The sequence below is a fragment of the Heterodontus francisci genome, chromosome 5 (genome assembly GCF_036365525.1).
Source record: "Heterodontus francisci isolate sHetFra1 chromosome 5, sHetFra1.hap1, whole genome shotgun sequence".
NCBI lineage: Eukaryota > Metazoa > Chordata > Chondrichthyes > Heterodontiformes > Heterodontidae > Heterodontus > Heterodontus francisci.
The window spans coordinates 9209447-9235297 of NC_090375.1; the positions used below are offsets into that span (position 1 = coordinate 9209447).

The window sequence follows — 25851 nt, forward strand, 5'->3', positions numbered from 1 at the left end:
AATTATGTCCCCTGATTTAGATTTGAGGGGGGCGATCTTCTTGATGGTTGGCCCAAGAGCTCTCTTCACGCCATCATACATTCCTCGGATGTTTCCGGTGTCTGAGGCCAGCTGAATATGACTGCATAGGTGTTGCCAGTAGTCATTTGTGCAGCGCCTGGCTGTTGTTTGTGCAGTGCTTCTGGCTGCTTTAAGTGCTGCGGATGTTAAACAGTGCAATGCGCTTAGCGGTGATGACAGGTTCCAGCTCTTCATTGTGAGATTGAAACCAGTCTGCATTTCTCTTCGCACTTTTGCCGTAGGTGGTCAAAGCTGACTCATAGATGGCGTCTCTGAAGTGGGCCCACTTGGTCTCAGCATCCCCTGTGGGAGTGTTTTGAAGGGCTGTTACAAGTGAATTTAGAAATTTTTGTAACAGCTGTGGGTGAGAAATTCTGCTCGTGTTGATGCGCGGGTGGCCCTTCTGCTTGGAATGATGCAACTTCTTTGGTCTGAGTCTAACCTTGCTGCACACCAGGGAGTGGTCGGTGTCGCAGTCCACACTGTGGAAGCTGCGTGTGATTTGAACACTGTTTAAGGCGGCTCGCCTTGTGACAATGAGGTCTAGCTGGTGCCAACGACGCGATCTTGGGTGCCTCCATGAAACCTGGTGACAGGGTTTAGTGTGAAAGAACGAGTTGGTGATGCAGAGGTTATGATAGGTACACAACTCAAGCAGTCTCTGCCCGTTCTCATTCATCCTTCCAACGCCATAGCGCCCAAGGCAGGAAGGCCATGAGTCATGGTCGGCCCAACCCTGGCATTAAAGTCCCCCAGCTGGAATAGGTGTTCGGTGTTGGGGATGCTGCTAATGATGTTATGGAGTTCCTCGTAGAACTGGTCTTTAGCTTCAGGTGGGGAGCAGAGTGTTGGAGCGTAGATGCTGAGTAGGTGTACTGGACCAGAGGTGGTGAACAGTATGCGTTCCGAGCCATTTGAGGGAGGCTCGATCATGCTGAGCAAGGAGTTTCTGATGGCGAAGCCCACTCCATGCTGTCTTGGTTCTTCAGGATCCCTGCCCTGCCAGAAGAAGGTGTAGTCTTGCTCTGCTAGAGATCCACTCGCGGGGATGCGCGTCTCCTGAAGTGCTGCAATGTCTACATTAAGTCTACTGAGCTTGTTGTTAATGATGGCGGTCTTCCGGCGTGCGGTAAGTCCATTGAGGTGAAGAAGGTGCAGCGGAACCCTAGGGAAGTCTTGAGAAAAGGTGCCCCGAACACCCAAAAAAATCCACGAACGGTCCCCCGGCCGCAACTTCAAAGCGCCCGCGGGAGATGGCTCGGAGAGCATCTGCAGCGAACTGTCGGCAATGCTGTATGCCTTTATACAAACCACTGCAAAAAAACCCTTAGCGAATGTAATCACCTCTGTAAGTCTGCCAAAAGATGCTTCACCTCCCGAAGGACGTGGATGAGCTTTCCGGACGTCGATGGTGGGCACTGAGGAAATGGCTTATTACCTGCACCCGCTTTCCCCCCTCCCACTTTCCGCCCCCCCTTTCCCCCCCTTCCCCTCCCCTTTTCCCCCCTCCACCCCCCCATCCCCTTCCCTGCTCCACCCTCTCAGCTCACCCCCTCACAACCCCGTCCCAGCCCCCCTCCTCGCACCATCTTCCCCCCCACACCCCCTTCCCCTGCACCCCCCCCACCCCCTTACAGCCCCCTTCCCAGCTCCCCCTCGCAACCCCCTCCCTCCACCCCTCCCCCTCGCATCCCCTCCTCCCACCGGCAGCATCCTACACCTGTGTAGGGGCCCTAACAACCCCACTGCCTTGTGGGCATCTCGGGAGAGACCAAGGCTAAGGGAGTAAACCCTAACAGATAGTCCGGAGCGGAACCCCGTAGGCGGTCATGTGTCACCTTTGGCATGTTTCCGGCAGTTCCTGCAGCCATACTGGTGCCAAATGTCGTACCCTGCACTCCTTTGGACCCCACCAGAAAGGCCGAGAGTGGGGTTTTGACGACTGGGCAACTCTCAACCTCCATAAATTTGCCCAGGCATGCGCCATGGAGAGGTCACTCCATAGTTGCCTCACAGCGACTGAAACAACACGGAAGGCAGCAGTTACGGGTTATAAGTCCAGATAAATTGGCGTAGAAACTGGGCGCCACGGGTTGCCTTTGTCGGTGGGAGAGGTCATTGCACCTCACTGGACAGCTACCGCCCGCCTCAAACCGGGCAGCCCCCGGTCAATAAGGTTCTGTCCCGCCACAGTCTACCTGCTTCAATGGGTGCTTGGAGCTCAGGGTCATTGCCCGAAAGGTGGACTGATACACCGCACCAAACAACACGAAAAAGGAAAAGAAAGGTACCAGCCCTTCGCTTTGCAAGCTGGAACGTCAGAACTATGTGTCCTGGCCTGTTGGAAGACCTAATTCATATGGTTGTGTGGTATGGCCATAGAAGCATAAGGGAATGCTTTCATTTGAGATTATGGATCTGCAAATATTGGATTGCAATTTGATGCAGAGGAGCTAAAGTAGTGCTATTGTGATGGTGAAAAAGGTATTGTTTCAGGCTCAGTGGGTACCTCTCTCACCTTTCAGTTAGAAGGTCAGAGGTTCAATCCCTGCTCCAGAAACTTGAGCAAAAATTTTCGCTGACACTCAAACAGCAGTACCGAGGCAGTGCTGCACTGGCGAAGGTGCTGTCTTTCAGACAAAATGTTAAACTGAAGGCCTGTCTGCGCTCTCGGGTGGATGTAAAAGATCCCACAGTGCTATTTTGTAGAAGAGCAGCAGAGATCTTGCTGGTGTCCTGCCCAACATTTATCCCTCATAGGAACTAGTGAATAAGGCCAGTAAGACTGAGAGGAAGAGCAGGCAGGGAGATGTTGCTGAGCACAGCGGGACTGGTGGTCTGAAGTGCATTTGTTTCAATACGAGAAGTATAACAGGTAAGGCAGATGAACTTAGAGCTTGGATTAGTACTTGGAACTATGATGTTGTTGCTATTACAGAGACTTGGTTGAAGGAAGGACAGGATTGGCAGCTAAACATTCCAGGATTTAGATGCTTCAGGCGGGAGAGAAAGGGATGTAAAAGGGGTGGGGGAGTTGCATTTACTGTTCAATCACAGCTGTACTGCAAGAGGACACCTCAGAGGGGATCATGCAGCGAGGCAATATGGGTAGAGCTCAGGAATAGGAAGGATGCAGTCACATGTTGGGGGTTTACTACAGGCCTCTCAACAGCCAGCAGGAGATAGAGGAGCAGATATGTAGACAGATTTTGGAAAGATGTAAAAGCAACAGGGTTGTAGTGGTGGGTGATTTTAACTTCCCCTATATTGACTGGGACTCACTTAGTGCTAGGGGCTTGGATGGGGCAGAATTTGTAAAGAGCATCCAGGAGGGCTTCTTGAAACAATATGTAGATAGTCCAACTAAGGATGGGGCCGTACTGGACCTGGTATTGGGGAATGAGCCCAGCCAAGTGGTCGAAGTCTCAGTAGGGGAGCATTTCGGGAACAGTGACAATAATTCTGTAAGTTTTAAGGTACTTGTGGATAAGGATAAGAGTAGTCCTCGGGTGAAGGTGCTAAATTGGGGGAAGGCTAATTACAACAATATTAGGCAGGAACTGAAGAATTTAGATTGGGAGCAGCTGTTTGAGGGTAAATCAACATCTGACATGTGGGAGTCTTTCAAACGTCAGTTGATTAGAATCCAGGACTGGCATGTTCCTGTGAGGATGAAGGATAAGTTTGGCAAGTTTCAGGAACCTTGGATAACGAGGGATATTGTGAGCCTAGTCGAAAAAGAAAAAGGAAGCATTCGTAAGGGCTAGAAGGCTGGGAACAGATGAATCCATTGAGGAATATAAAGAGAGAAGGAAGGAACTTAAGCAAGGAGTCAGGAGGGCTAAAAGGGGTCATGAAAAGTCATTGGCGAACAGGATTAAGGAAAATCCCAAGGCTTTTTATAAGAGCAAGAGGGTAGCCAGGGAAAGGGTTAGTCCACTCGAGGACAAAGGAGGGAATCTATGCGTGTAGCCAGAGGAAATGGGTGAGGTACTAAATGAGTACTTTGCATCAGTATTCACCAAAGAGAAGGACTTGGTGAATGATGAGTCGAGGGTAGGGAGTGTAGATATTCTGGGTCATGTCGATATCAAAAAGGAGGAGGTGTTGGGCGTCTTGAAAGACATTAAGGTAGATAAGTCCCCAGGGCCTGATGGGATCTACCCCAAAATATTGAGGGAGGCAAGGGAAGAAATTGCTGGGGCCTTGACAGAAATTTTTATATCCTCATTGGCTACAGGTGAGGTCCCAGAGGACTGGAGAATAGCCAATGTTGATCCTTTGATTGAGAAGAGTAGCAAGGATAATCCAGGAAATTGCAGGCCGGTGAGCCTTACGTCAGTGGCAGGGAAATTATTGGAGAGGATTCTTCGGGACAGGATTTACTCCCATTCGGAAACAAATGAACTTATTAGCGAGAGGCAGCATGGTTTTGTGAAGGGGAGGTCGTGTCTCACTAACTTGATCAAGTTTTTTGAGGAAGTGACGAAGATGGTTGGTGAAGGAAGGGCAGTGGATGTTATCTATATGGACTTCAGTAAAGCCTTTGACAAGGTCCCTCATGGCAGACTGGTACAAAAGGTGAAGTCACACGGAATCAGAGGTGAGCTGGCAAGATGGATACAGAACTGGCTCGGTCATAGAAGACAGAGGGTAGCAGCGGAAGGGTGCTTTTCTGAATGGAGGGATGTGACTAGTGGTGTTCCGCAGGGATCAGTGCTGGGACCTTTGCTGTTTGTAGTATATATAAATGATTTGGAGGAAAATGTAGCTGGTCTGATTAGTAAGTTTGCGGACGACACAAAGGTTGGTGGAGTTGCGGATAGTGATGAGGATTGTCAGAGGATGCAGCAGGATTATAGATCGGTTGGAGACTTGGATGGAGAAATGGCAGATGGAGTTTAATCCGGACAAATGTGAGATAATGCATTTTGGAAGGTCTAATAGAGGTGGGAAGTATACAGTAAATGGCAGAACCCTTAGGAGTATTGACAGGCAGAGAGATCGAGGCGTACAAGTCCTCAGGTCACTGAAAGTGGCAATGCAGGTGGATAAGGTAGTCAAGAAGGCATATGGCATGCTTGCCTTCATCGGTCGGGGCATAGAGTATAAAAATTGGCAAGTCATGCTGCAGCTGTACAGAACCTTAGTTAGGCCACACTTGGAATATTGCGTGCAATTCTGGTCGCCACACTACCAGAAGCATGTGGAGGCTTTGGAGAGGGTGCAGAAGAGGTTTACCAGGATGTTGCCTGGTCTGGAGGGTATTCGCTATGAGGAGAGGTTGGATAAACTCGGATTATTTTCACTGGATCGACGGAGGTGGAGGGGCGACATGACAGAGGTTTACAAAGTTATGAGTGGCATGGACAGGGTGGATAGTCAGAAGCTTTTTCCCAGGGTGGAAGAGTCAGTTACTAGGGGACATAGGTTTAAGGTGCGAGGGGCAAAGTTTAGAGGGGATGTGCGAGGCAAGTTCTTTACACAGAGGGTGGTGAGTGCCTGGAACTTGCTGCCGGGGAGGTGGTGGAAGCAGGTACGATAACGACGTTTAAGAGGCATCTTGACAAATGCATGAATAGGATGGGAATAGAGGGATACAGTCCCCGGGAGTGCAGAAGGTTTTAGTTTAGACAGGCATCAAGATCGGCGCAGGCTTGGAAGGCCGAATGGGCTGTTCCTGTGCTGTGCTGTTCTTTGTTCTTTTGTTCTTTGTTCTCATCGTCATCACTGATCTGGTCATTATCACATTGCTGTTTGTAGGATCTTCCTGTGCACAAATTGGATGCTGTGTTTCTTATGTTACAACTTCAAGAAGTGAAGCACTTTGGGGTGTCCTGAGGTCATGAAAAATGCTATATAAATGCAAATCTTACTTTTTTTTTACTTCTTTACAATTGGCACCAAACTTGATGTGACAAAGGAATCATAAAACGTTGGGTTAGGTTCTCAACCAAAGCCAGATTATTCCCCTTCAGCAGCTCACAGACAAGCTCCTTCTCAAATAGCATGACTATCCCACGAACTCCAAATGAAACATCTCAAAGAACAAAGAAAATTACAGCACAGGAACAGGCCCTTCGGCCCTCCAAGCCTGCGCCGATCCAGATCCTCTATCTAAACATGTCGCCTATCTCTTTGCTTCCTGCCCATTCATGTATCTGTCTAGATACATCTTAAAAGACGCTATCATGCCCGCGTCTACCACCTCCGCTGGCAACGCGTTCCAGGCACCCACCACCCTCTGCGTAAAGAACTTTCCACGCATATCCCCCCTAAACTTTTCCCCTCTCACTTTGAACTCGTGACCCCTAGTAACTGAATCCCCCACTCTGGGAAAAAGCTTCTTGCTATCCACCCTGTCTATACCTCTCATGATTTTGTACACCTCAATCAGGTCCCCCCTCAACCTCCATCTTTCTAATGAAAATAATCCTAATCTACTCAACCTCTCTTCATAGCTAGCGCCCTCCATACCAGGCAACATCCTGGTGAACCTCCTCTGCACCCTCTCCAAAGCATCTACATCCTTTTGGTAATGTGGCGACCAGAACTGCACGCAGTATTCCAAATGTGGCCGAACCAAAGTCTTATACAACTGTAACATGACCTGCCAACCCTTGTACTCAATACCCCGTCCGATGAAGGAAAGCATGCCGTATGCCTTCTTGACCACTCTATTGACCTGCGTTGCCACCTTCAGGGAACAATGGACCTGAACACCCAAATCTTTCTGTACATCAATTTTCCCCAGGACTTTTCCATTTACTGTATAGTTCACTCTTGAATTGGATCTTCCAAAATGCATCACCTCGCATTTGCCCTGATTGAACTCCATCTGCCATTTCTCTGCCCAACTCTCCAATCTATCTATATTCTGCTGTATTCTCTGACAGTCCCCTTCACTATCTGCTACTCCACCAATCTTAGTGTCGTCTGCAAACTTGCTAATCAAACCACCTATGCTTTCCTCCAAATCATTTATGTATATCACAAGCAACAGTGGTCCCAGCACGGATCCCTGTGGAACACCACTGGTCACACGTCTCCATTTTGAGAAACTCCCTTCCACTGCTATTCTATGTCTCCTGTTGCCCAGCCAGTTCTTTATCCATCTAGCTAGTACACCCTGGACCCCATGCGACTTCACTTTCTCCATCAGCCTACCATGGGGAACCTTATCAAACGCCTTACTGAAGTCCATGTATATGACATCTACAGCCCTTCCCTCTTCAATCAACTTTGTCACTTCCTCAAAGAATTCTATTAAGTTGGTAAGACATGACCTTCCCTGCACAAAACCATGTTGCCTATCACTAATAAGCCCATTTTCTTCCAAATGGGAATAGATCCTATCCCTCAGTATCTTCTCCAGCAGCTTCCCTCCCACTGACGTCAGGCTCACTGGTCTATAATTACCTGGATTATCCCTGCTACCCTTCTTAAACAAGGGGACAACATTAGCAATTCTCCAGTCCTCCAGGACCTCACCCGTGTTTAAGGATGCTGCAAAGATATCTGTTAAGGCCCCAGCTATTTCCTCTCTCGCTTCCCTCAGTAACCTGGGATAGGTCCCATCCGGACCTGGGGACTTGTCCACCTTAATGCCTTTTAGAATACCCAACACTTCCTCTCTCCTTATGCCGACTTGACCTAGAGTAATCAAACATCTGTCCCTAACCTCAACATCCGTCATGTCCCTCTCCTCGGTGAATACCGATGCAAAGTACTCGTTTAGAATCTCACCCATTTTCTCTGACTCCACGCATAACTTTCCTCCTTTGTCCTTGAGTGGGCCAATCCTTTCTCTAGTTACCCTCTTGCTCCTTATATATGAATAAAAGGCTTTGGGATTTTCCTTAACCCTGTTTGCTCAAGATATTTCATGACCCCTTTTAGCCCTCTTAATTCCTCGTTTCAGATTGGTCCTACATTCCCGATATTCTTTCAAAGCTTCGTCTTTCTTCAGCCTCCTAGACCTTATGTATGCTTCCTTTTTCCTCTTAGCTAGTCTCACAATTTCACCTGTCATCGATGGTTCCCTAATCTTGCCATTTCTATCCCTCATTTTCACAGGAACATGTCTCTCCTGCACGCTAATCAACCTCTCTTTAAAAGCCTCCCACATATCAAATGTGGATTTATCTTCAAACAGCTGCTCCCAATCTACATTCCCCAGCTCCTGCCGAAATTTGGTATAGTTGGCCTTCCCCCAATTTAGCACTCTTCCTTTAGGACCACTCTCGTCTTTGTCCATGAGTATTCTAAAACTTACGGAATTGTGATCACTATTCCCAAAGTTGTCCCCTACTGAAACTTCAACAACCTGGCCGGCCTCATTCCCCAACACCAGGTCCAGTATGGCCCCTTCCCGAGTTGGACTATTTACATACTGCTCTAGAAAACCCTCCTGGATGCTCCTTACAAATTCTGCTCCATCTAGACCTCTAACACTAAGTGAATCCCAGTCAATGTTGGGAAAATTAAAATCTCCTATCACCACCACCCTGTTGCTCCTACATCTTTCCATAATCTGTTTACATATTTGTACCTCTATCTCACACTCGTTGTTGGGAGGCCTGTAGTACAGCCCCAACATTGTTACCGCACCCTTCCTATTTCTGAGTTCTGCCCATATTGCCTCACTGCTCGAGTCCTCCATTGTGCCCTCCTTCAGCACAGCTGTGATATCCTCTTTGACCAGTAATGCAACTCCTCCACCCCTTTTACCTCCCTCTCTATCCCGCCTGAAGCATCGATATCCTGGGATATTTCCCTCAACCAAGTCTCAGTAATAGCAATAACATCATACTCCCAGGTACTAATCCAAGCCCTAAGTTCATCTGCCTTACCTACTACACTTCTTGCATTAAAACAAATGCACCTCAGACCACCAGTCCCTTTGCGTCCATCATCATCTCCACTTTTCAAAAGCTATAACATGAGTTGATTCCATGGGAAGCCCAGCAAACCCCTATATCCTCACGCTCTGCACCATGCTTGCCTTCGAGGGTAGCTTTCGCCATCAGAGTCACTCTATACAGTGATTGTTGTATCAGAGAGAGACTTTATCCCATCGTTTCAGGCTAGATTTGGAAGGAAAGCTATTTACTTTATTTTCAATAGTCAGTTCAATGATAAGCTGTACAATAATAGTGGACTCTTTTTAATTGTAGTAAGCCAGCAAGTTAATCCTCTTTGCTGACAAAAAAGAAATGAAGGTAATGTTTAGTCATTTGTTGTGCTTGTTTTCTCAGTATTATTACAGCATCAAGGACATCAGTGTTGGAGGTCGATGTGTTTGCAATGGGCATGCTGACATTTGCCATGCAAAGAGCCCAGAAAACCCATTTCAGTAAGTTGTCATTTAATTTGTTAGTTGTACATTAACACAAGGTTTTTCACCATTTTGAACCCTGTTGGAAGTTTAAAGGCGCAATCAGCAAAATGCGCTCAGAATGTGGCCGACATCATGTTGGGTTTGCAGAAATTAAATTGTACTCAAGTTTTCAAGTAAACTTATTTGCATAAGCCTCAACATAAAATCTCTCACAAATCAGTGCAATTCAGCAGCATAATCAATTGTATCGATTGATGAGTGGAACAGAGCATTTTCCAACATAACAAAGAGGAGTGGGATTGCTGGGAAATGAACCATTATCCAACTGCCTGATTTAATGCTCTTGCTCTTACTTTTTAATTGGCTTGAATTGGATGCTTTGATCTGCCCTTAGTGCCTTGGACTTGTGATCAGCAGTCAATTGAAACCCTATAGGTGTCCCCCCACACTGCTTCAATTGACTGAATTTAGACTGGTTCAAACTGAATTTACAGTACTTGCAGCACCATCAAGAGAAACAACGCTGGATCAGATTTCAATTGACTGCATGGTCACTGCAGATACCGGTGATTAATGCTGGAGTCATGTGATGAGAGGTGCTTATGTTCCCGTGAATCTGGGCGCAATGTGATAAACATATCCGAACAAGCACAGTCAGCGAAAACTCATCATTCCAATCTGTGACCAGTTTTGTGGGAGAGGACTGCTTCGGGTGAATGTTCTTTTGAACCAGCACAAAAGATCGTGATACTCCAGTGTAAAACTCTGCGATCTTTAATGCTATTTCATGTAACTCCCCCGAGATTACCCTGAGAATTGGGCATAAATCATGCGGAAACTCAATGCACTGCATTAGATGCAGAATGAAATACCGAAATCATCTTTTGAAACTATCCTGCAGTATACCTGAATCTACTTGCTGCTGCAAATCAGAACTTAAATATAAGTTTATCTTCAACCTCAGTTTTTAACACTTTTTCAAGCAGCAAGTTCCCTTTCTATTCTGAGGTGGGCTCCCTAACGCTTGCAGGAATCCAGCCAACACATTCACATTACTCTGAGCTGAGTAAGTTGGCTGACAACAACAACTATGGCCCAAGACATTTCACAGAAGCATTTTCAGGAAAAATTTGACGCATAAAGAAATATTAGGATATTTGACCAAAAGCTAGGTAAAAGGAGTAGGTTTTAAGAGTGTTTAAAAGAGGTGAGAGGTTTAGGGAGGGAATCCAAAACTTAGGACCCAGGCAACCGATGGTATAGCAAGCAAAATCAGGGATGCTCAAGAAGCCAGAATTGGACGAGCATAGAGATCTCAGAGGGTTGTTGGGCTGGAGGAGTTTACAGAGAATGGGGGGGGGGGGGAGGGTCATGGAGGGATTTGAAAATAACAAGAACAGCCTATATTTATATAGCACCCTTCATATAATTGTAGTCGATTTGAATGGCGCTAACAGACAAGCTGGACACCAGTCATGGCCAGTTCAAGGAAGTGTTTATTTACATCATGACATCATGTCATTATTGTAATATAAGGATGTAAAGGGTTGATACCAAAGGCATCGAGAGAGACTCCTTCCACTGTACGAACGATGATGTAACCGTCACATGGGATAGGCTTGAGAAGAAGAAGGTTTTGCAGCATGAAAGATGCTAGCTTAGGTGGCTTATGGAGAGTATATTTAGTAACTGTAAATAATAAAGAGTTGTTAGTTAACTTTTACTGGAGTTTATGACTTTCTCTAGAATGCCACTAATACAAACACAACTAAACCCAAATGGTGGCAGTGGTAAAGCAGCAGTAAAACAGCAGTGAAAGTGACCAGGAGAACTTGAAGAACTCCTTACCTTTGGAAGAAACACTTGGTGAACAACAGAAGTTTCAAGATAAATACTGACCCAGTACAGTAAGAAACTACTTACCTTCAGAAGAGGCTGTGAAGACCTCTGCAGCTGTGGTGAGTCAGAACACAGAAATACAGGCTGCGCCACTGAAGCGTGGTGGCCTGCAAGGAGAATCCAGCGATTGGATGAGTCATGATACCGATGGTCGTGGATCTGTTTAAAAGCACTTTTAAAAGCTTAAAATAATTTTCTAAAGACATTATGCTCAAAAAAGTGAAAAAACGGGGAAAAACCCAATCCTTCACTTGGGCTGAATGCGAGGGTGAAGAGCGGGAAACCCCTGAAAAGCGCAGGAACTCCTGAAAAGTGCAGTAAACCCCTGAAGACATTGGGGACGCCTCCATGAAGGCAAACAAGCCTGAAAAACAAACAAAAAGTGAATTTCTCAAAGGGGAAAATCCTTTTAAAAAGCCTATTAAAATAGTGGGGAACTCTCAAAAACAACTGGGACACCTCCAGTAAAGTAACCAAGCCTAAAAAAAAACAAACAAGCAGAGTTTCTTAAAGAAAGGGGAACCCCCCCCCCCCACCGCCCAAAGAGTGTATTAAAGAAAGCAATTTGGATCCAAAATTGGGAATACCTGAGAGTTTCCAGAATCAAGCGGGACTTTATCAGATTCAAAACTGGCTATTATGGAGGTATAGATTCCTAAGGTTTAGAATCCTGTCGCAACTCCATATAAAATCTGAAGTGGAACAAGCGAACACCTTTCTATATTCAGTAGGTGTGGTTGTGGATGATGTAATTGTCAGACAAGGGATCAACGAGGTTACCGATAAATTCGAGGAGGCACGTCAAGCTTTTGATAAATATTTTAATCTCCATGCCAATAAAACTTTGGAAAGAGCCAAATTTAATAAGCGGGTGCAGATGATTGGTGAATCTGTAGACTCCTATATGAATGACCTGTATAGATTGGCAGAAGGTTGCGAATACAGTGAATTAAAGGCAGAACTAATCAGAGACAGGATAGTCATCGGCATAGCGGATGAATCCTTGTCAGACCTATTGCAATACAAGGAAGACCATACACTGGAAAAGGTCATTCAAATTATAAGACAGGCTGAAGTTCGCAAACAGACCAGGGACATCCTATCAGCTGAAGACAAGCCATGGATGAGAAGGAGTCCAATGCTGGTTAAGCCAAAGTCAGGGAAACATTTTGAGGAACAGAAAAAACATACAGGTGAGAAGGTGCATGACATAGGAAAACTTTGCCAATGTTGTGGAGCCAAGAAGACCCACAGACGAGAGCAGTGCCCAGCAAGTGAAGCTGAGTGTTTTAAGTATGGAAAAATTGGACACTATGAGAAGATACGCCACAGCAACATTTCTGTGCTTAAAGATACAAAGCACAAGACCGTCACACAAAGAGCAGTGAATCAAGTAAAGCAATATCCACAAGAGAAAGAACCAGGAGAGTTCTTGGGATAAATCAGTAATCCAGACTAAGATTTCTGGACAGCAGACATCTACGTGAATGAACACCTCATGAATTTTAAGCTTGACGCAGGGGCTAGCATCACGGTATTGTCTGACCAAGAGCCATGGGTGAAGAGACATTGGGCTGAATTGCCGATCTCGGCAGCGAGCATCAAAGATGACAGCACACACGCACAGGATTTATTCCATAGAGCCGACGCGATTTTAAATGCTGTGGCTCATTTACCACCCCCCATCCCCTAACCCCGATTACGGGGAGGGGGCAGGCATTCCGTGTCCAGCAACAGCGTCTGGCACCAGTGCGCAGGCACCGGCACCATTTTTAAAGAGCTTCCAGCCCTTACATTTAATTTAAATTTTTATAGGAACAGAGACTTACACTCTATTGAAAAAAATTTAGTAAGAGTTTCAAGCCCCTCTCCCACCCCACCAATGACCAAACAATTAATTCTTTGCCCTCTCCCCCCAAAATACTTACCTTGTGCACCTGACCTTCCCCCCCCAAAGGTCACAAACTTTCATCTTTACCCCTTCCCACCACCCCCAAGACCAAGTAAAATGGTTTGACTCTGCACTGCACCCCCCCACTACACTGAGGAACTTACCTCCCCACCAGTGTTCCGTCTTATATCACTGGTCGGAGATCCGACAGCATGGGAGTGCCAGCCACCGACTCCAATATCGGAGTGGGACAGACAGTGGGACCAGGTAATTCATTAATTCGTTCATTTCAATTTATTAACATATTTAAATGGCGGTCCCATTGATGTGCGGCGAGGGGGCCACCATGAGACTTTGCTGCTGCCGACATTATGGTGCGAGGACTTCCCAGTGTCGAGGCCCATGGCGGGCCTCTCCCTGAGCTATTTTACGGGCCCCCCTGCTGCAACCCCCGCGTTGGGGGGCCGGTAAAATTCAGCCCATTACCTGCAACCGACAGATATATAGTTGGATGGTCCAAGCGAGACACAACTGCGAGTAAAAGGCAAACTCCAAGCAACTCTTCAGCATAAAGGAAGACAGCTGGTAGAGACCTTCTACACAATCAAGAATTATTTTTACTGAGCAGGAATGCATGTTTGGAGTTGCAGTTGTTTGAGAAGGTAGCCGAAGTCAAGCAAACAAAGGTAAACAATTCCATCTGATCATCAGCCGATGCTTTGTCGAGGGCAACCATAGATCATCCATCACAGGAAGATGTGAATTTCGTATGTGAGATAGAGCCATACTCGCAACACACAGTGCAAAGTTGGCCAGCAAGCACACAGAAGTTGTGAGAAATACAACAAGCACAGAAGAATGATGAAGAGTGCATTCGCATTAGACAATATTGTACATATGGGTGGCCACAAGAAAGTCTCAGAGGGAGAACAATAAAGACTTTCCATGAGTGTAGTAAATACTTTATCATAATTGACAATTTTTTAGTTTACAACGTCAGAATTATTATTCCTGCTTCAATGAGATCCGATATCTCAAAGCAATTACACCAAGGCCATTTGGGTATAACCAAGTGCAGAGCGAGGACACAGTCTTCGGTACGGTGGCCTGGGATATCTAAGGATATCGAGACCATGATCAACAACTGTCAGACATGCGTAATACAGAGGCCAGAACAGCGCAAACTGCTGTTGACTACCCAATTTCCAACTCAACCTTGACAAAGGCTAGGCATGGATTTATTCATGTTTGGTGGGAAGCCATGTATCGTTATCGACTGCTTTTACAGGTAGAAAGAAGTCTGATGATTACATTGTACGACCACCGAGTTAGTTAACAGAATCTTTATGGACATCTTTGCAACACATGGGTTTCCGAATGAAATATTATCAGACAACAGACCACAGTGCGTGAACAAATGTTTTACTCAGTTTGCCTTGAAGATGGGCTTTCAGCATCTTATGAGCTCACCGAGATATCCACAGTCCATGGCGAGGCAAAACGAGGTGTGAGAACCATAAAATCTTTACTCATGAAAAATGAAGATCTTCCTATCTCACTCCAAGTTTATCAATCAATGCCGCTTCCAGTATTGCCTCAACAATTAATGCCTGGATTGAAGACTCAAGACTACGAGAAAGTTCGAGAAAGAGAAAACTTCTCCAGAAAGCAACAAACCCGGAATTATAATAGGAGATTTCGAGTGAGAAGATTATCCAAATTAAACAATGGTCAAAAAGTTTGGATGCGTGACCTGGAACGAGAAGGTACAGTAATCCATAAACAGGAGGACTATCAGCGCTCAAATGTTATACGAATGAATGAAGAGAACATATGAAGGAATTGCAAAAATATCATTCCTATTCCGCAAAAGCAACAGCCAGTAATCCAAGATACAGATGAAGAGGAACAAACCCAAACTGAATGGAATACTACAACACATAGAAATGATAAACCAAGTCAGCAACCCAGACATCCTACAACGACTACTGATCATCGCAGACAGATTACCACCAGATCGGGGAGAGTTGTCAAACCTCTGATGAGACTGAATCTGTAAAGTCGGAGACTTTGGGGGAGAGAGAGAGTGTAGAGAAGTCATAAATGTATATATATAACAGTGGACGGAAGCTGTACCAGTCACTGGCATAGGATGAAATTTCCGAGCATTCTTTGATGCCATCTCTTTAGAAAGAGCAATCTTCTATGCGAGCTCAAATGTGAGATTTTGTGTGTTAAGTAACATTGATTGGATTCTTCCATCCACCAATACACAAACAAATCTGTCTTGTAATGCAAGGTCTAAGAATGTGCCAAAATTGTAAAGTAGCGATAAATTCTTCGGTGCGACAATGCACTGAGCAACTGTTTCACTACTTTTCTGATTTCTGGTTCCAAATTTGTAGCTTTCGGTTATCTGTAGTGGCTTAGGATTGAAATGTTCCTTCAAATTGGTGATGATTGTTTTGACTGGCACATCTTTGGCCTTGTTGAAAGCAAAACGGGTTGTTACCATGCCATACACTTCCAGGCCAATTTCTGTTAGCAAAATTGCTTTCTTGTGCTCAGAAATTGCCTTATTGTGAGTTTTGGCCTCTTCACTATCACCTTTGAGTTCAAAAATGTCTGAAAAAAATGTCCATTCTTGCAATGTACAAACACAATGGTTCTCAAGTCCTCTCATATGACCCTAGTCTTCCAATGTATCCCGTGGGCGCAGTCATATTGCTCTGTTTGCAAATTCACGGTAACCCAGTAAATACTTTACTGAGACTGTCTGTAACAGTGATACCTGAAATTAGTCTAGCTGGTCGTTGAAAATATTCTCTTAACCGAATGAACATTTTGGGCTGAATTTTGTTGAGCTCCCGACATCGGCTCCCAGCTCCATGGAGGGAGGGGGCCGAAAGATCGCAGTGGCAGCGACCACGGCCAGCATAGAGCCTGCGCCAGGATTGCCGGGCCTGATCTTACTGGCAGCAGCGGGGCTCCGTGGCGGCCCCTCATGGCTCGGCAATGAGACCCAACTTTAAATATTGAAATTAACTCTATGCATACATTTAAATCCAATTCCCCATGATCTTACTGTCGGATCCAGATCCTCAGTGTGACAGCTAGAACTCCCGCGCCTTCACTTTATTGTCCAGGGAAAGCTGGCACCACGGAGGTGGGAAAGTGGGAGGGATAAGCGCAATTTTAGTGTAGTGGGGGGGAACAGGGTCAACCCTACAATTTCAGCGTATTCGGGGTGGGTGGGGGGAGGTGGTGGTAAACGGGCCAAACATTTTTAACGTAGTTGGGGGATGGGGAAACGGGGAAACTCTGCTTTCTCAGAGCAGGGCAGGCAGCCCTTTAAAAATGGCACCAGTGCCTGTGCAGAGGCAGCTGACCCCGTTTCCAGTGTCTACGATGCCACCCCCACCATGCGATTGGGGGCGGCCACCTGTATATTTAAATGAGTTGCCACGCTCAATATTGCGGCTGTGTGGCGGCACACCATTTTCTTCAGCGGTGGGAAAATAAAATCCAGCCCTTTGTATCCGTTGTACACTAGGACCATGCGGCATCCCATTCAACCGAGGAAACAGCTTGAGGCTCAGGCTTCGCACAAACTAGCCATCCGATCAAGTAGATCATCAGAAGCTGGTTAATATTTTTCACAGTCCCTGCTGCTGTTTGCTGCATATATTGACAGTCTTTTATCTCATCCTCATCGCCATTTTCTGTGGTATATTTTGGTGGCGCGAACAGACAAGATGGACACCAAGCATGACCAGTTCAAGGAAGTGTTTATTTATGTCATCAAGTCATTACATCATTAGCATATTATACAATACATTACAGTAATAAAACGTCCCAAGGTGCTTCACAGGAGCAATATAAAACAAGACATGACACTGAGCAACATAAGGAGATATCAGGCTGAATTTTGAGCCCCCACTGGGGCTGGGAAAGGGGACAGGCAGGAGCTCAAAATAGCCCCAATGTCCAGTGTGCTGGTTCCCTTGCTCCATCCCACCTCTGGGCTGTTTTTGCAGAGGCAGGATGGGGGGCAGGAGTGGGATTTTCCAGTTGGCCTCCAGGTTCCCCCTTGTGGAGGGGCCCAGGGGAACCAGTTTAGTGCCTGGAGCTGGCCTCCTGACAGCAGACCAGGGTGGGGGGTTGTGGGAAGCACTCCAGGCAGGCCTGGCAAGAGCAGCCACCAGCTGCCCCGTAGAGGGGCTCCCTCCCATGTGAGAGTTGGAGAAAGGATGCCTCCGTCTTCAAGAGCCCTCTCCCTTACTTACTATTACAGCCTCCAACTCCTTTCAAGCTAGGAGGCCTCTGATTTGGCCCTCCAACTCCAAGAGCCTGCCCACAATCCTTAATTGCATGGCAAGTCTGTCTCCAGGCAAATTAAGAGGGCATCCCCGTGAAAATCACAATAACTGACTGTTTTCTCCGAGGGGTGGGTTCAGCACCCAGAAACAGTACCAACCTCTGTTTTCCACCCCGGAGCGAAAATCCCATCCATTAGGTCAGATGACCAGAAGCTTAGTCAAGCTACTAGGTTTTAAGGAACATCTTAAAGGAGGAAAGTGACAGAGAGAGGTGGAGAGGTGTGGGGAAGGAATTCCAGAGTTTAGGTATTATACTCCAAAAAGCTTGTTGTTGAAGGATTATGCTGGAGCCAATCTTTACTCAGTCTTGCAATTATTTTACAAAGTAAAACGATTACAAACATGCAGCTCCTCATTCAAACCTTCACCCAGTTTCATTAGGTGTCTCCTTATATATACTCAGTAAGACCCTAATTAACACCCTCCATATGATTAAACACAATTAATAGATTACCTTCTTTTTCTTTACATAAAATTTAGAGTTTAACTTGCACAAACATTCCATATTCTGTACAAAGCATTACATTGCGAGATGCCCCTCCTCGAGGACCCCTAACAGTTTCTTTGCACCACATTTCAGATAATTGATGACTTGCATGTACCAATTCAATTTTGGATATTTCCTTTCTCTCCAGCATTTGTTTCAATCCAGCAAGGTCAATCCATAACCTTTTCTCGCTCACGTTTTTTGTCGAACGTACATTATCCCACATGGAACAATTATCTACATAACATTCAATGAGTATCTTATCTTCAGTATGCCCTTTGTACAGAATCTCACCTAAAATATTTGACAAATAGAACCCCATATCCATTGGCTCCTCAAGCTAAAGTACTTTTAACAGCCCTCTTTATTTTCTCAGCTTCCCAAGCTATAGGGCAACATTTCCTGTTTTCAACCATTAAACATATTATGAAACCAGCTGCATTAGAATACCCATCAGCAAGGTTAGCATGTAAAGCATCACTAAAAATGACTAGTTTCATATTCTTTAGGTCACCTAAGGATGGAATCTTAAGTATGCATTTCTCCAGATTTATTTTTTAATGTTTTATTTGCCCTTAAAATATTCTAAACTTTTGGGTGTTTCATCATAGTATTAACCCCAACACATCAAACCTAGCATTAGGTCTAGTCTGAGTATACAACCAGTTTAATTGACCAATCAAGCTTCGCAATTGCTCTGTCTCTTCTTTAAAGATAGTCATCTTTCTGTGATGACCTAAGCATGATTAACTGGGATGGGAGGAACACTCTCTAAATAGAATTGTTAATATAAAGTTATTTCAGACCTCCTCTGCTTAATATCTAAACCAATATATTTAAAAGCCCCGCAAGACTGACTCCTAATGTTTAATTCTACTCTACTCTGATTAATAACACATTTCTCAAATTCTGCAGTACCACCCCATAAATCACAACATGCATCATGAAGATGCCTGAAAGTTTTCCTTTACGATACCAATAAAAAATTGCAGGATCTGCTTTTAGTTGAACACACCTTGGAAGCATCATTAAGGCCTTTGATTCATTTCCATAGATTTCCTTCTGCATCTGCTGCCTCTTTAGGCAGTTTCAGATACACTTCTCTCTGAAAAGTTATCACCCTGCAGAATGTGGCTTTTATATGAATTGATCTACACTTCTATGAATATGTGGCCAAAAGAGCTAAAACGATTTTCAAGCTGTGGGAGAGTCCACTCTAACATCTATTACCCAGTTGCTGTTCCAAACCTCTTGCAACTAGCCTCCCATCTGCAAGGACCTTTTCAGTATAAATTCATCAATGTGACAAGGCTGGCTGTCCCTTATCTGGTACCTCAGAAAATTGACACCAAACTCTCTCCAACTGTCTAACTCCTTTTGTTCAGCTTCACTCTTTTACCCAATTCTGTCAGTCCATGGACTTAGTTTCCTGGCCAGCATCCTGAACATTCAACCAAGATTTAAACTTGCCAATAGATTTTCCTGCAAATCCCACAATTATCATATCTCTCCACTCACTAGACCCCTCTGGAATATACGTCATCTGAGTACCTTTCAGGGCAATAGGCCGTTGGTTATGCTAGCACTGTCCTACATGTCATGATAGCTCATATTACCACTGTCCTTTTTTTATTCTTTCATGGGATGTGGGTATTGCTGGCAAGGCCAGCGTTTGTTATCCATCCCTAATTGCCCTTGACAACTTGCTAGGCCATTTCAGAGGGCAGTTAAGATTCAATCACATCGCTGTGGATCTGGAGTCACATGTAGGCCAGACCAGGTAAGGACGACAGATTTCTTTCCCTAAAGGACATTAATGAACTAGATGGGTTTTTATGACAATCAATGATAGTTTCATGGGTAATTGGGGGAAGGCCGATTTCAATATGATAAAACAGGATCTGACCAAGGTGGACTGGGAGCAGGTACTTGTAGGAAAGTCTACATCAGACTGGTGGGAGTCATTAAAAAAGGAAATAGAGTTCAGGGCCAACATGTTCCTGTAAAGGTGAAGGGTAGAACCTACAAGTTCAGGGAACCCTGGATGTCAAGGGGTATAGAGGATTGGATAAGGGAAAAAAAAGGAGACTTATAGCAGATTCAAAGCACTGAAAACAGCAGAGGCCCTAGAGGAGTATAGAAAGTGTAGGAGGGTACTTAAAAAAGAAATTAGGAGCGAAGAGGGGACCTGAAAAAACACTGACGGGCAAGATAAAAGAAAATCCCAAGGCGTTTTATAAGTATATTAAGGGCAAGAGGATAACCAGGGAACGAGTAGGTCCATTAGGGACCAAAGTGGCAATCTGTGTGTGAAGCCAGAGGACATAGGTGAGGTTTTAAATGATTACTTTTCATCTGTGTTCACTATGGAGAAGACCGATGTCGGTGCAGAGATCAGGGAGGGAGATTGTGATATAGTTGAATAAATTAGCATTGAAAGGGAGGAGGTATTAGCTGTTTTAGCAGGCTTAAAAGTGGATAAATCCCCAGGCCTAGATGAGATGTATCCCAGGCTGTTATGTGAGTGAGGCAAGGGAGGAGGAGATAGCAGGTGCTCTGACACAAATTTTCAAATCCTCTCTGGCCACAGGAGAGGTACCAGAGGACTGGAGGACAGTGAATGTGGTACCATTATTCAAGAAGGGTAGCAGGGATAAACCAGGTAATTACCAGCTGGTGAGTCTAACATCAGCTAGCACTCCCGCGCCTTCACTTTACTGTCCAGGGAAAGCTGGCACCACGGAGGTGGGGAAGTGGAGGGGATAAGAGCAATTTTAGTGTAGTGGGGGGGAACAGGGTCAACCCTACAATTTCAGCGTATTCGGGGTGGGTGGTAAATGGGCCAAACATTTTTAATGTAGTTGGGGGATGGGGAAACTCTGCTTTCTCAGAGTTAAAACAGGTAATTACCAGCTGGTGAGTCTAACATCAGTGGAAGAGAAACTATTGGAAAAAATTCTGAGGGACAGGATTAATCTCCACTTGGAGAGGCAGGGATTAATCAGGGATAGAACATAGAACATAGAACAGTACAGCACAGTACAGGCCCTTCGGCCCACGATGTTGTGCCGAACCTTTAACCTACTCTAAGATCAAACTAACTACCTACCCTTCATTCTAATATCATCCATGTACCGATCCAAGAGTCGCTTAAATGTCCCTAATGTATCTGCTTCTACTACTACCGCTGGCAGCGCATTCCACGCACCCACCACTCTCTGTGTAAAGAACCTACCTCTGATATCTCCCCGAAACCTTCCTCCAATCACCTTAAAATTATGCCCCCTGGTGATAGCCCTTCCCACCCTGGGAAAAAGTCTCTGGCTATCCACTCTATCTATGCCTCTCATCATCTTGTACCCCTCTATCAAGTCACCTCTCATCCTTCTTCGCTCCAATGAGAAAAACCCTAGCTCCCTCAATCTTTCTTCATAAGACATGCCCTCCAGTCCAGGCAGCATCCTGGTAAATCTCCTCTGCACCCTCTCTAAAGCTTCCACATCCTTCCTATAATGAGGCGACCAGAACTGAACACAATATTCCAAGTGTGGTCGAACCAGGGCCTTATAGAGCTGCAGCATAACCTCGCGGCTCTTAAACTCAATCCCCCTGTTAATGAAAGCCAACACACCATACGCCTTCTTAACAACCCTATCAACTTGGGTGGCAACTTTGAGCGATCTATGGACATGGACCCCAAGATCTCTCTGTTCCTCCACACTACCAAGAATCCTGTCTTTAAGCCTGTATTCTGCATTCAAATTCGACCTTCCAAAATGAATCACTTCACACTTTTCCAGGTTGAACTCCATCTGCCACTTCTCAGCCCAGCTCTGCATCCTGTCAATGTCCCGTTGCAACCTACAACAGCCTTCCACACTATCCACGACTCCAGCAACCTTCGTGTCATCGGCAAACTTGCTAACCCAGCCTTCCACTTCCTTATCCAAGTCATTTATAAAAATCACAAAGAGCAGAGGTCCCAGAACAGATCCCTGCGGAACACCACTGGTCACCGAGCTCCATGCTGAATACTTTCCATCTTCTACCACCCTCTATCTTCTATGGGCCAGCCAATTTTGTATCCAGACAGCCAACTTCCCCTGTATCCCATGCCTCCTCACCTTCTGAATGAGCCTACCATGGGAAACCTTATCAAACGCCTTGCTAAAATCCATATACACCACATCCACAGCTCTTTCTTCATCAATGTGTTTTGTCACATCTTCAAAGAATTCAATAAGGCTTGTGAGGCATGACCTGCCCCTCACAAAGCCATGCTGACTATCTCTAATCAAACCATGCTTTTCCAAATAATCATAAATCCTGTCTCTCAGAATCATCTCCAATAATTTGCCCACTACCGACGTAAGACTGACTGGTCTACAATTCCCAGGGTTATCCCTATTCCCTTTCTTGAACAAGGGAACAACATTTGCCACCCTCCAATCATCCGGTACTACTCCAGTGGACAGTGAGGACACAAAGATCATCGCCAAAGACGCAGCGATCTCTTCCCTCGCTTCCCGTAATATCCTTTGGTATATCCCATCTGGCCGCGGGGACTTATCTGTCCTCATAATTTAGACGTGAATATAGGAGGTATGATCAGTAAGTTCGCAGACGACATGAAAATTGGTGGTGTCGTAAATAGTGAGGAGGAAAGCCTTAGATTACAGGACGAAATAGATGGGCTGGTAAGATGGGCGGACCAGTGGCAAATGGAATTTAATCCTGAGAAGTGTGAGGTGATGCATTTTGGGAGGACTAACAAGGCAAGGGTCGGACCCTAGGAAGTACAGAGGGTCAGAGGGACCTTGGTGTACTTGTCCATAGATCACTAAAGGCAGAAGCACATGTAGATAAGGTATTTAGGAAGGCATATGGGATACTTGCCTTTATTAGCCGAGGCATAGAATATAAGAGCAGGGAGGTTATGATGGAGCTGTATAAAATGCTAATTAGGTCACATCTAGTGTACTGTGTACAGTTCTGGTCGCTGCACTATAGGAAGGATGCAGTTGCACTGGAGAGGATGCAGAGGAGATTCACCAGGATGTTGCCTGGGCTGGAGCATTTCAGCTATGAAGAGAGACTGGATAGGCTAGGGGTGTTTTCCTTAGAGCAGAGAAGGCTGAGGGGGGACCTGATTGAGGTATACAAAATTATGAGGGGCATTGATAGAAATCAACTATATACCTCTGCCTTAAAAATATTCAGTGACCCCGCCTCCACCACCTTCTGAGGCAGAGAGTTGCAAAATCGCACAACCCTCTGAGAGAAAAAATTTCTCCTCATCTCTGTCCTAAAAGGGTGACCCTTAATTTTAAAACAGTGCCCAATAGTTCTTGACTCACCCACAAGATGAAACATCCTTTCCATATCCACCTATTCAAGACCGTTCAGGATCTTATAAACTTCAATCAAATCTCCCCTCACTCTTCTAAATGTCAGTAAAAACCAGCTCAGTCTGTCCAACCTTTCCTCATAAGACAACCCGCTCATTCCAGGTATCAATCTAGTAAACCTCCTCTGAACTGCATCCAACACATTCACATCCTTCCTTAAATAAGGAGACCAAAACTGTACCCAGCGTTTGAGATGTGGTCTTACCAATGCCCTGCATAACTGAAACATAACATCCTTACTTTTATTTTCAGTTCCTCTTATATTAAAGGATAACATTCCATTAGCCTTCTTTATTACTTGCTGTACCTGCATACTAACTTTTTGTGACTCATGCACTGGAACATCTAGATCCCTCTGCACCTCAGAATTCTGCAATCGTTCTCCATTTAAGTATAACTCTGCTTTTTTATTCTTCTTGCCAAAGTGAACAATTTCGCATTTTCCCACATTATACTCCATCTGCCAGATTTTTGCCCAGTCACCCAACCTATCTATATCAGTCTGCAAGCTCCTTATGTCCTCTTCACAACATACTTTCCTACCTATCTTTGTGTCATTTGCAAATTTAGCTATCATGCCATCGCTCCCCTCAGCTAAGTCATTGACATAAATTGTAAAACATTGAGGTGCCAGCATAGAGCCCTACGGAACTCCACTCATCACATTCTGCCAATCAGAAAAGGACCCATTTATGCATGGATGTGGATGCTTTGGAGAGGGTGCAGAGGAGGTTCACCAGGATGTTGCCTGGTATGGAGGGCGCAAGCTATGAAGAGAGGTTGAGTAGATTAGGATTATTTTCATTGGAAAGACAGAGGTTGAGGGGGGACCTGATTGAGATGTACTAAATCATGAGAGGTATAGATAGGGTGGATAGCAAGAAGCTTTTTCCCAGAGTGGGGGATTCAATTACAAGGGGTCACGAGTTCAAAGTGAGAGGGGAAAAGTTTAGGGGGGGATATGCGTGGAAAGTTCTTTACGCAGAGGGTGGTGGGTGCCTGGAACGCGTTGCCAGCGGAGGTGGTAGATGCGGGCACGATAGCGTCTTTTAAGATGTATCTGGACAGATACATGAATGGGCAGGAAGCAAAGAGATACGGACCCTTAGAAAATAGGCGACAGGTTTAGATAGAGGATCTGGATCGACGCAGGCTTGGAGGGCCGAAGGGCCTGGCCTGTGCTGTAATTTTCTTTGTTCTTCTTTGTTCTTTGTTCTTTGTTTGCATACTCTCTGTTTTCTGCCAGCCAGCCAATCATCTATCCATGCTAATATGTTACCCCCAACACCTTGAGCTCCTACTTTGTGCAATAACCTTTTATATGGCACCTTGTCAAATGCCTTCTGGAAATCCAAGTACAGTCCGTCAATGGGCTCCCCATTATCTACAGCGCATGTTACTCCTTCAAAGAACTCCATTAAATTGGTGAAACACAATTTCTCTTTCACAAACCCATGCTGACTATTCCCAACTACCTTGAGTTTTTCGAAGTGCCCAGCTATAGGCTCCCTACTGATCGATTCTAACACCTTCCCCACGACAGACATCAAGCTAACTGGCCTATAGTTACCTGTTTTCTGCCTCCCTCGCTTCTTGAATAGAAGGGTTATATTTGCTACTCTCCAGTCTGATGGAACCTTTTCAGAATCTAGCGAATTTTGAAAAGTTAACACCAATGCATCTACTGCCTCATTAGCCACCTCTTTTAGGACCCTAGGATGAAGCCAATCAGGACCCGGGGACCTGTCAGCCCGCAGCTCCATCAGTTTCGTCTGTATCACTTCCCTGGTGATTGTAATTTCACCAAGTTCCTCTCTTCCTTCCACCTCCTGATTTACAGCTATTACTGAAATGTTTTTTGTATCCTCTATGGTGAAGACAGAAACAAAATAATTGTTTAGTTCATCCGTCATATTATTATCTACTATTAACTCCCCATTCTCACTCTCTAGTCGACCAACACTCACTTTACCTACTCTTTTCTTTTTTAAATACCTGTAGAAACACTTGCTATCTGTTTTTACATTTCCAGCTAGCTTCCTCTCATACTTTAATTTCTTTCTCCTGATTAACCTTTTAGTCATTCTCTGCCATTCATTATATTCCCAGCCTCTCACCTGCCCTTGTAAGCACGGTATTTGTATGGCTATTCCAGTTCAGTTTCTGGTCAATGGTAACCCCCAGGATGTTGATAGTTGGGGATTCAGTGATGGTAATGCCATTGAATGTCAAGGGGAGATGGTTAGATTCTCTTTTGTTGGAGATGGCCATTGCCTGGCACTTGTGTGGCGTGAATGTTACTTGCCACTGAATCTTGCTGCATTTCTACACGGACTGCTTCAGTATCTGAGGAATCGTGAATGGTGCTGAACATTGTGCAATCATCA

General features: G+C 45.2%; 1 protein-coding gene across 3 annotated transcripts in view; it reads left to right on the forward strand.

Moving 5' to 3' along the window:
- lama3 (laminin, alpha 3) overlaps positions 1-25851 on the forward strand; it is a 456248-nt gene that overhangs the window by 124938 nt on the left and 305459 nt on the right. For all 3 annotated transcript variants that reach the window (XM_068031084.1, XM_068031086.1, XM_068031085.1), the window contains exon 6: positions 9318-9415. In XM_068031084.1, coding sequence (XP_067887185.1) covers positions 9318-9415 — 98 coding nt within the window. The remainder of the gene's footprint in view (positions 1-9317; positions 9416-25851) is intronic.